Here is a 10,922-nt window from a genome sequence, read left to right on the forward strand (position 1 = left end):
TATATATATATATATATATATATATATATATATGTGTGTGTGTGTGTGTGTGTATGCACATGCACGCACATGCATACATGCACATTGTAAAGTTTAACCCTCAACAGTAATTTCTATGATATTTTTTATTTTTTTTATTCTTGAATTATTTTTAAGCCATTTTCTGCAGCCACGTTTGCACAGAATGGGCTGGATTTTTGGCCTCACATTTGGTATCCCTGTCACCTGTCCCTAACGCCAGCATGATACAGTTGTTTAGTTTCAAAGACATTGTGGAGCAGAGCACATTGGAGTTAAACATTAAAAGCTTGCATGTGAAAACTACTTGAATACTATCGAAAACAGGATTGTAGCATGTCAGGATTTCTGATCCTGTCTTTCTTCTGTCTGTCTGTCTGTCTGTCAACTGATGCATGACCCCTAATACCTGCATGCTTTATTACCTGCTTTTCCCCCTTTCTCAGAGAATCTAAACAAGATAATTCTTCTGTTTTGCAGCCATTATAATACTAACCTACCATAACACTTGTTTATGTTGAATTGTTTGCATGTTTATAATAACTCTCCACATTCTGTTATCCCTTTTTTTTTCTTTTACTCCTCCTTCTTTTCTGTTTTGTTGCCCCTTCTTTTTTCCCCCCCCACCACTATTTTTCCTCGACTTTCATTGTATTGTGCCCTCTTTTTCCCGGCCCTCCTACAGGTGGTAAATGACTTGGATGAAGCTAACTGCTTGGCTTTAAAAGCTGCCGAGGCTGCTAAAGAACAACGCCAGGGCAGAGATGAGGAGCTGCAGCCAAAAGAACCCCTACGTGAGATCCCTAAAGAGGCTGCAGTCAACTCTGAGCCCAAGACATCTTCTCTAATAAACATGGAGGATACATTCACAAGGGTCAGTAAAGTTACACTGCTTAACTAATAATTTTTTCTTCTAACAGAACCTTCAAACTTTCCACACATAACATCCATTTAGTTTTCCTAAATTTCTTTTCCAAGATTTTCTTCAATTTTCATTCTTCAATCTTAATTCAGATTTTCATTCTTAAATATCCCCTACCTTATTAACTAATTCAACTATGTGTTAAAAGAGTTCGTTTAATATTTCAACTACTGATTTCTCATTCAACAGAAGTGTTTGTTTACTTGACGAGGTTGTTCATTAATTAATCTGTAACTGATTTAATCAAGAAAGCAGCTTTAACTTCCTCTGCTGCTGCTTCATCTTTATATCATCTCACATTCAAACTAACATAACCTTCACCAACAGCCACAAGGTATATTATATTCATCATTGATTTTGCCAGTGTCATACCTGGGTATCCACCAATAGTTCTTCAATAAATTCGCAACCAACTACAAAAAGTATAAACTAGCACAAATGGATTCAACACAGATGGCGTAGTTGCAGACCACATGCACAAATGACAATTCTTAGAAGTGCAAAGTTTACTGTTGCAGCAAACTCTGATTAAGCCTCTTGCCCCCGTATGTATAAACAGACACTCTCCAACATCCCAAAATGCTATTATGATGCCATTCTGTGACCCTCTCCTCCCATTCAGTCCAAATAAGTCTACAACACCTCAGAACACTACTGCAACATTACCTTAAATCACCATCTCTGTCAATCAGTTCAGACATGTATAAAAACATATACAGGGTGTTCAGAAAGTCTCTCCACAATCATAACCTTCACGCGGTCCATACCGCGTCAGACTCTCCAAAATGCATTTCAAAACATTTGTAGAAGAGTCAACTTTTGCATTGGAAATGAAGAACGACACTCTCAACACCTCATATAAAGTTTTTTTCAAGTCTTGTAAAGTCTAATATATTCTTTAGTTGTCTTATATCAACTTGTAAATATTTATTTTGCTGTGAAAAACTTACTGCTGAGAGACTTTTTGAACACCTTGTAGAAAATATAAGTTGCAACAACAGCTTCTTTAGACCCCAAACACTATACATAATAAGTGTAGAGGAACAGCAATTGTCCTACTGTAAGCAAGTCTACCTTGGCCGGTCTGCTGTGAGAGGCCTGAAGCATGAGACTGAACAGTGGAGAAAGTATAAAATGGCCATGATGTCACATTGGCCCTATATCAGTCACTGCATTTCTGTGAGAACAATGTGGTCCTAATTTAAACGAGGGTACAGGATATCTAGAGCCCCTAGATATTCTGGAATTCTTTGGTTATCTGAAACACATGTAATTATTCAATTAACTATGTGCTGTGACTACCGCTGGATTACATCTAGTCCCTCAGTCAGCTGTATATTGTGCAATCACAGCTGAATGGAGCTACATAACGTTACACATATACAACATGAAACTAAAACCTCCTCCTGTCCCCACCAGATAAATAATGTATTTCTACAGTGTACTAGTATTACTGTGACTAGGTTATAAATGAATTACGTTAGTATAATAACTAATTTGATATTAATTTAAATGAATAATTATTTTGACTTGTCATGGAATAACTTTTACTTTCAAATTACAATTAATTAACTTACAAGTATTTCAATTTGGTTCTAACTTATTAATTCATAATCTAATGTGAGGAGTTTGAGGATACTTCGTACTTCCAAAGTACTCTGCGTACAGGGAGTTTGTAGAAAAACATCAAGTTTAATTGATGTGAGCAATAAAAACTGTAATCTTTCAAGGCTTTGTCCTTCCCTGGAGAATAGAGAAAGATGAATTTGTTGGCCTGGGTTAGGGCATCGAAGGGATAGACTTACTGTAGACAACCAGACCAACAATATCTTTGTTTTCCTTTGCCCCCCTCTTTGAGGGCCAGACTCTGAAATAGACTCGTGTTCTTCATGTCAATCAAACTTATTGACTTTCTACTAACACAGACTCTTACCCTTTCTTAGATTTCAGATCTTTCTGTATTCTTCAGGACTTAGTTCGTCAACACCACAATATGTTATGAAACAATGTTGGTATTATTGCTGCTATAAGTGTAGCAGAAATGGTTAAAAGACTAGGTGTGTTGTATTTAGTGTGGAGATGGTTGTTTGAGTCCAGATTATGTTTGTGATGTTGGATGGTCGTCTTCATGGTCGCTGTCACGTCTCCTCTTTCAGCTTTCTCAAACACCATTACTATAAACAAACCAACTTCGCTTATTGTGAGAAAGTCTCTAAATGGTTTCTCTCTTTGCAAGAAATAGCAGATCGCATCTGACTGAAAGAAAGAAAGGCAGAGTACATTAGATAATGTGGTCATTATCTTTGTGTCTGTATAAACATGTATATATATGTATGTATGTATGTATATATCTATATGTATATATATGTAAAGTAACAAACTAAGAAAAAAAAATTCCTTCAAAGGGGTGTGTAAAATATCCAATTCACTGGTACCCACAAACAATAAATTAAATAGAGGGATACAAATGACAATCCAGTAATTTATGTAAGTCGAAACAAATTGTTGGCTTTTTGGGTTTTTTTAATAATTATGTTATATTATATTATATTCATAGTATATTATGTTATATTATGATATAAATAAATTATTGGATTGTCATTTGTATCTCTCTATTTAATTAATTTTATGTATATATATATATATATATATATATATATATATATATGGCCATGCATAGGGAGAGAGTGGCAATAGAATGGTTCATCAGATTAAGAAATTATGAGACAAAACAGTTGCCTAGAAGTTCTTCCTCACTTTAGCCTGTCCATGATGGTGTGACGTGGTGGAGTTTATCACATACTGAAGTGGAGAATCACCCTAATAATTCCATTATTCAGAGGTACTATTTTTGTTCTACTGTTTGTGTGGGTAAATAATTTCAGTTGTGGCCTGTTTAGCAAAACACAATGCTGTTCTGTGAAGGAAAGTATTGACCTACTTTAAATGACCACCACATTCGAACTCTGAAGTCCTAAGATATATTTCACTCTTTTAGTTTTTATGAGATATCTTGCGATCATAGTTTAGGGTCAAAAAGACATTAGTCTGGTGTCTGTTATTGATATCTTAAGTTCTACATTTTTATTTCTTCAACTATTTTACTGTTAGGTTGAAGACAAACCAATTTGTTAGTTTGTATGTGGTTGCTTGGCCTATAAGAAATAACAGCCAAATCTCCCACAAATCATGTTGTACCATCCTAAAAAAAAAAGAAGGAAGTGCATATTAGGTGATGTAGTCTTCAATACATTGATTGACAAATATAGAATATAGGTTTGCTTAACTAAATCTGGCTCAGGATTAAATACCAACTTTTAAGGCTTACTCCTTAAACTGTTTCTCCACTGTTTATAAGAAGACTTGATCATGGCACTTGCAAAGTAACAAATGCAATACTTGGTAAATATACATGGTTTCTATTGCGTGTATCTATAAGTATACCTACTCATGGTATCTATTTAAAACCAAATGTTTTAAGCCTGTGAATATTAAAGGCTTTAGCCTTAGGGTAATGTTGTTGTAGCTGTTGGGATATAACCTGTATACATTTCAGATGACAGCATATTAAGCTATTGATGCAATTATTTGTAATTCCTTTCATTCTGAAGTGCAGAAGTTTTAAAAAGAGGGTGGGTGAAAACCCCCTTTGATCAAGATCTTTGTTAGACACTATGAGTTTCATTGCAAGGTTCATGTTGATTGGGACTTAGAAGTTTTACCTAACAGCTTTTCCAACCAGTCTGGTGGAGTAAGCTGTTAGGTGAGACTCAAAACTCTCGCTCAGTATGAAATTTACAATAAATTTGGGGGGGGGGGCCTTGCTCTCAATATGGATTCACTCCATCAGCTAATGTTCTGCTGTTATTCGTAAACTAGCTTTAGAACAATGTCTGACGTGTAATTCCTGAAAATATTTAAAGTTTCGGTTGCTTTGTTTCATTCATATTGCCTTATTGATTTTCTGAGTCTTTTATGTCTCTGCTAGAAATCACATTATTTACAGCAATGATATCAGACTCCATAAACAACAATTTAAGGCCAAAAAGTGTTAGAAATGGCCACTGATGGTCATCTGACTACATGTTTGTCACTTGCTGGATGGCAATGTGGCCCCTAACCTAGTCAGGGGACATACTGATCTTTCTCACCTCAAATTGCTGTTGATAGTATCAAATATTATTTTCTTGAAAATCACATGAAATTGTAATATTTCTGACCTTTTAGTTCAGGTCAAGCAGCTATTTAAATCATAGACAACTCACTGTCATGGCTATATTTTTTATGATAATGTTACCTCTCTCTTTCCCTACATACACAAACTAACTGCTTCAAACATCTCCCTGCAACTTCTCTCTTTCTCTCTCTCTTTCAATATTCTCACATTCTTCAAAACCATTTGCTGCTACTCTTCACCAATTCAAACTAAATTTTATTAACTTCCTTTTACTGCTTGCTCCAAATTCTTTGCTTTTGCTTATATGGGTGGAACATGGAATTATTTTTTTTTTTTTTATTTAACTTCTTTTTAGTTTTTTTAAATTTTATTTTTTTATTATTATTATTATTATTATTATTATTATTATTATTATTATTATTATTATCATCATCATTGGTATGCACAAATGTGTTACATTTTGGAAATAATGTCATCAGTGTTGGGTCACAATTAGTTTACTTAGATATTGAGGACCTTTCAGACAATACTTTCTGTTCTTGATGGAACAGATTTCTGCATTAATGCAATTTTTGTAGTTACTCTGATCTCATTAACGAAACTACCAGGGCTGTTGGTAATGGTGCCCAGAGGGACAGTCATTGGGGTCACTTTTGCAGAATCCCTCCAGTTTTTTTCATTTCCCTTGCTAAGTCTTGGTATTTTCCTGTTTTTTCCTCCTCTTTAACTGCTGCATCCATACGTATCATCATCACCACCACCACCATTATTATTATTATTATTATTATTATCATTATTGTTATTATTATTATTATTATTATTATTGAGGTGGTGAGCTGGCAGAATCATTAGCACATTGGGTAAAAATGGTTTGTGATATTTTGTTTGTCTTTATGTTCTGAGTTCAAATTCCACCAAGATAGACTTTGCCTTTCATCCTTTCGGGAGTCGATAAATTAAATTACCAGTAAAACACTCAAGTTGATGTAATTGACTCGTCCCATCCTGCCAAAAATTCCAGGCTTTGTGCCTTTACTAGAAAGGATCATCACCATCATCATCATAATCAATCACCTGATCAGGTCAGTGGATTAGCAGAATTGTTAGAGCATCCAATAAAATGCTTTGTGAGAATTGTTCTCGGTCTTTGCATTTCTGAGTTCAAATTCTGCTGACGTCAACTTTGCCTTTGTCACCTTCAGAAATTGAGAAAATAAGATGCCAGTCAATTTAACCCTTTCGATACCAACCTGACTGAGACCTTGTCTGGCTCTGAGTACAAATGTCTTGCTTTCATAAGTTTTGAATTAAAATCTTCCACCAAACTTTAGTCATAAGGTTAGTCATAACACCAGCTTAATGATAACTGAGGCATTTTACTAAATTCCTCGTTATGTTTAAGATTAATTGAAAGAAACACAATATCTCAGCAGAAATATGGTAACAAAAGGGTTAATGAACTAACACTTCTCTTCCATATTTCTGGCCTTCCTGTTGCCAAATTAGGTAACCATTCTGCGTGAACCAGAATTTTGGAAATGGATGCTTTATGCTATGACATTGACTTTTGTTTACAACAATCATACAGTGCCAAGGCAAGCTGACAGTAAAACACACGCTTCTTTCAGTTTCCCTGTATTAAGTGACAAGGCTTTGGTTGGCCTGTTGCCATAGTAGAAGATACTTGCCCACGATGCCACACAGTGGGATTAAACCTGAAATCATGTGGCTGGGTTGCATTACCATTCTTACTTGTTATTCTTCAATGATATATTTTGCCTTTGTACTATCCCTACTGTGTTAGGCTCTTGTGCACCTTCTGTATTATTATTATTATTATTATTACTATTACTATTATTATTATTATTATTATTATTATTAGACAGAAATGGTAGAGTGATGAATGTAATGACATCAATGGTTTAGCTATGTCCCTTTTTGGCGTCAGTAAATCAAATATGAGTTAATTAATGAGGGTCTAATTAGTCAGCTGCTTCAAGTTCCCAGAATTCGTACCAGTGCTTAAAGATCTTTATTGGCAAAATCAGCCGGGGCCTGATGAAATGCCTTGCATGGGTTCAGATCCAGTTGAAATCATTTTGCTTTTTGTCCTGCTGCAGTACCAGTGAAATACTGGGGCTGGGGGTCAATGTAATTGATTATAGTCCTCCCACGAAATGTGTGACCTTTGTCCTTACATTAGGGGTCATGATTTACTGGCATTCTGTCATTTACAATAATGTGGGTTCCAGTCAATCCAATCAGTGGAACAGCTTGTTTGTGAAATCATTGTGCAAGTGGCTGAGTACTCCACAGATAAACATACCCTTAATGTAATCCTCAGGGAAATTCAGTGCAACACAGAATCATTATTATTAGCATTATTTCATTGTTGTTTACTCCCAGGTCAAACTTAACTGAGCAGATGTTCCAGTCATGACCATTCCATCTATTTTAGGGATATCTAAAACTATATTATCCAACATGCTTCTTTCATTTTTGAAGGCATTAAGTTGTGATTTGAGCAAGGTTTGGCTATGACTTCTAGCATGTTGAATGACCACATTGTTGGTTTGTCTTCATTTTGTTTCTACTCCTGCTGAAATGAGCAAAATATTCAAAATAGTTGCACATTCTTTAAGAAAATAAACTAAATATAAATATTTCAAGTTTGCCAAACTAAACTGTGTGGATTTGCTGTAACTTCACAGGGAAACGCTATCGTGAGGTCTGAAATGTAACGAAGACATATTTTCCTTGTGGTTAGAATAAATCTGAAATATAAACAGTTTCAAATTTTAATAAGTCTTAACGATAGTTCTGGCAGGTACAAATGAATAAAACCAGTTCCTGTGGAATTTCTGGTGCTATGTCATTGGTATTGGAATATCTCTGAGATTAACGGTTGCATAGGAATTGTTTACCTCCACAGTTTGTTCAGCAGTTTAGATAAACACAGTTTAGCATCCATGACAGGATTAGTATAAACTTACCTTTATTGTATACTAGAAAAAATGAAGATGGTGTGGTACAGTAATAAGGGTACTGCATGTTAGTGGTTAGTGCGGGGTTTGGTACATTGGTGATGTTATTTATATGTTAGAGGTAAACTGGTTTAAACTAGTTTTGTGACATTAACAGGCGAGAAATAATGGCAAGACGCTAGATCAGATGTTATTGTTTAGTTCCAGACTGCTGATCTAGCAAACTTACAGTTAAAGGTATTCCAGTTGTGACCATCCCATCTGTGTTTTTTTTTTTTTCATCCCTCCTGATGTGTGAATACAGAGTTTGTTTTGTAATCACAGGGTTTTGGGATTACACTGCAATTCCATAGCAACTTGGGCAAGTGTCTTTTACAATGGCCTTGAACTGTCTAATGTTTTGTGAGTGGAATTGGTAGACAGAAACTATAACAAAACATGCAAAGTGTGTGTGTCGTGGTTAGGTTGTATGTGTGAATGTTTATATTCCACATTTTTGTTTGTACACCTTGTCTTGTAACTTTTAAAGACTGGTGGAATAAATAATCCCTTATTTGCAAAACAGGTAAGCAATGGCAACAGAAAGAACATCCAGTTTTAAAACACTGCCTCAATAACTCTCCATCTAACCTATGCCAGCATGGAAAGCTGGAAGTAAAACTGAATGAAGCATAAGCAGGAATATATAGGAATAGTTTAAGATGTTGGGTTGTTATTTTAGGGAGATTTGTCTGTTTGCAGCAGGATCAGTAAATACTTCTTTGTCTACTTCAGGTGTTAAAATATAATCTTTCTTTTAAGTTCCCTGCACATATTTTTAAGGGTTAACTCTGGCTTGGTGTTAAATGAGCAATAAATCTCTTCCTGGATTGGCAACTTTCCCAAATGATCTGGTCGTAATTTTTGACCTAGTTAACTACTGGTACCGTTTCCTGGTGATCTGATTCATGGTAGTAGACTGAACTCAGGCCATTGTAGAAAAAAATACTTTGCTGAGAAACACAACTTAAATACCTGCAGTGGATTTGAACTCTGGACCTCTTGACCTATGAACTAGTTATCCAATGTCATATCGACCCAGTCTTTTCCCTTTTATATTAGCTCAGAGATTAAATATGCACAAGATAGTCTTGTTTTTACCATCAACTAAGGGTATAAACTGGTTAACTGACAGGAAGCTGAAAACGTTGCTTGGTGTATATTACTAGGAACATTGATAGTTTGGCTTCAGGTTTATATCTCGTTAATGTATTGAACCTTTTTCCTGTTATCTTGCTTCACTATCTTGCTACAGTAAAGTCTTCAAATTTAAAGTGTCCTTCTTTATTCAAGCTGTATGCTATGATTTGAGAAAGATTTCACTGCTATTTCTTGCAAGTTAAGAGGTCATATAGCCTGTTTGTATGTTTGATAAGAGAAACAGTTGAGGACTTCAAATGTTTTTCTCTGTCTCTAATTCTTGTTGCTAACCATACCTTGTCTGTTTTTGTGTGCATGTGTGCACACACGCACACAAATATGCATATGTTATGTTTTTCTTCTGTTGACAGTAAGAATTTGTAAGCAAATAGCATTGAGATGGAAACGGTTAATTAAATTTTTTTGATCCAAAAAACGAAAAGTGTATGAGTAATAACTCCACCTCCACATTCCCTAAATATGTTAATGAAGTCATCTAACTTACATTTCAAATCAGAGGGATGTGTGGGGGTTAGTAGTAGCTCTCTTTAATTGGATTTGGTCCTTCACCATCACTCCCTGGATACAGAGGATCAATTTCATTGTGGCCTTAGAAAACACTCTTGTCAACCTTTCTCAGTTTTCAATTAATCATTAACTCTGTAATATAGGATTTTATAAAACATTGCTACAATTTTAATTGGAAGTTGTCTATTTCAGATAATTGTTTTAATTAGGTGTATATTTCATACGTCTGTACCCAGTTAAAATGTAAGTGTAATACAAGAACACAATTTTGAATAAATAGATCTAAAAGAGGGAAGGAATTGAGATAGTGCCATATTTAATCATTTGATATGTAAACTGGTCATATCTGGTCTGAATATTCTACTTGTTTTTATGCTCAAACTGTCCACATCCAGACTCTCACACCAGTCCTACAATATCATTATTATAAAAATGAATAACCATCTTCATCGTTTAATGTCCACCTTCCATGCTGGCATGGAAGGTGGGATGGTTTCACTCGAGCCGGCCAGGTAGAGACCTGCACCAGACTTCAGTGAGTGTTTTGGCTGGATGCCCTTCCTAATATGCACAAAATACTTTTGTTTTTACCATCAATTTAAGGTATAAAGTGGTTAATTGACAGGAAGCTGTAAACGTTGTTTCACCTGACCTCCTAACGAGGAACATTGATAGTTTTCAAAACATGCAGTGTATGATCTTAACGCCACACATTCCTTGCTGCGTTGGTGTAGAGCTAGTCAGACAGTGTCTGCTTAAAGAATTGTAATGTGGGTAGACTGAATATCTTTTATGTTCTGCTATTAAAAGGAATAAAGTATGGCTTTCTTTCGCTGGGTAGATGACTAAAATTTAAAAGATATCCAAGGGAGATAATTCTTTCATCTTTTTTTCGAACTGATTTTAAAATCTTTTTCAAATGGAATTTTAGTAAATGGTAAGAATTTTTTTTTTTTAAACATTTTTTTTTTTGTTTTTGAACAAATAAATTAGAGATTTTAGACATTTTTACATAATTTTGATATTTTTCTGGAATCTCACAAAAAAGAAAAAAAAAAGTCAAAAAATTAGATTTATAAATCTGAAAACGGTGGTGGTGATGGAATGGGGGGGG

General features: G+C 34.9%; 1 protein-coding gene across 16 annotated transcripts in view; it reads left to right on the forward strand.

Annotated features, from left to right (window-relative positions):
• LOC106872026 (DISP complex protein LRCH3) overlaps positions 1-10,922 on the forward strand; it is a 254,748-nt gene that overhangs the window by 148,343 nt on the left and 95,483 nt on the right. For 13 of the 16 annotated variants that reach the window (XM_052967554.1, XM_052967550.1, XM_052967551.1 and 10 more), the window contains exon 8: positions 704-892. The exons of the other annotated variants lie outside the window; for them this stretch is intronic. In XM_052967554.1, the coding sequence (XP_052823514.1) occupies positions 704-892 (189 nt within the window). The remainder of the gene's footprint in view (positions 1-703; positions 893-10,922) is intronic. 16 annotated transcript variants of the gene reach the window in all.

Source organism: Octopus bimaculoides, chromosome 4 (genome assembly GCF_001194135.2).
Source record: "Octopus bimaculoides isolate UCB-OBI-ISO-001 chromosome 4, ASM119413v2, whole genome shotgun sequence".
In the NCBI taxonomy this organism is placed as follows: Eukaryota; Metazoa; Mollusca; class Cephalopoda; order Octopoda; family Octopodidae; genus Octopus; species Octopus bimaculoides.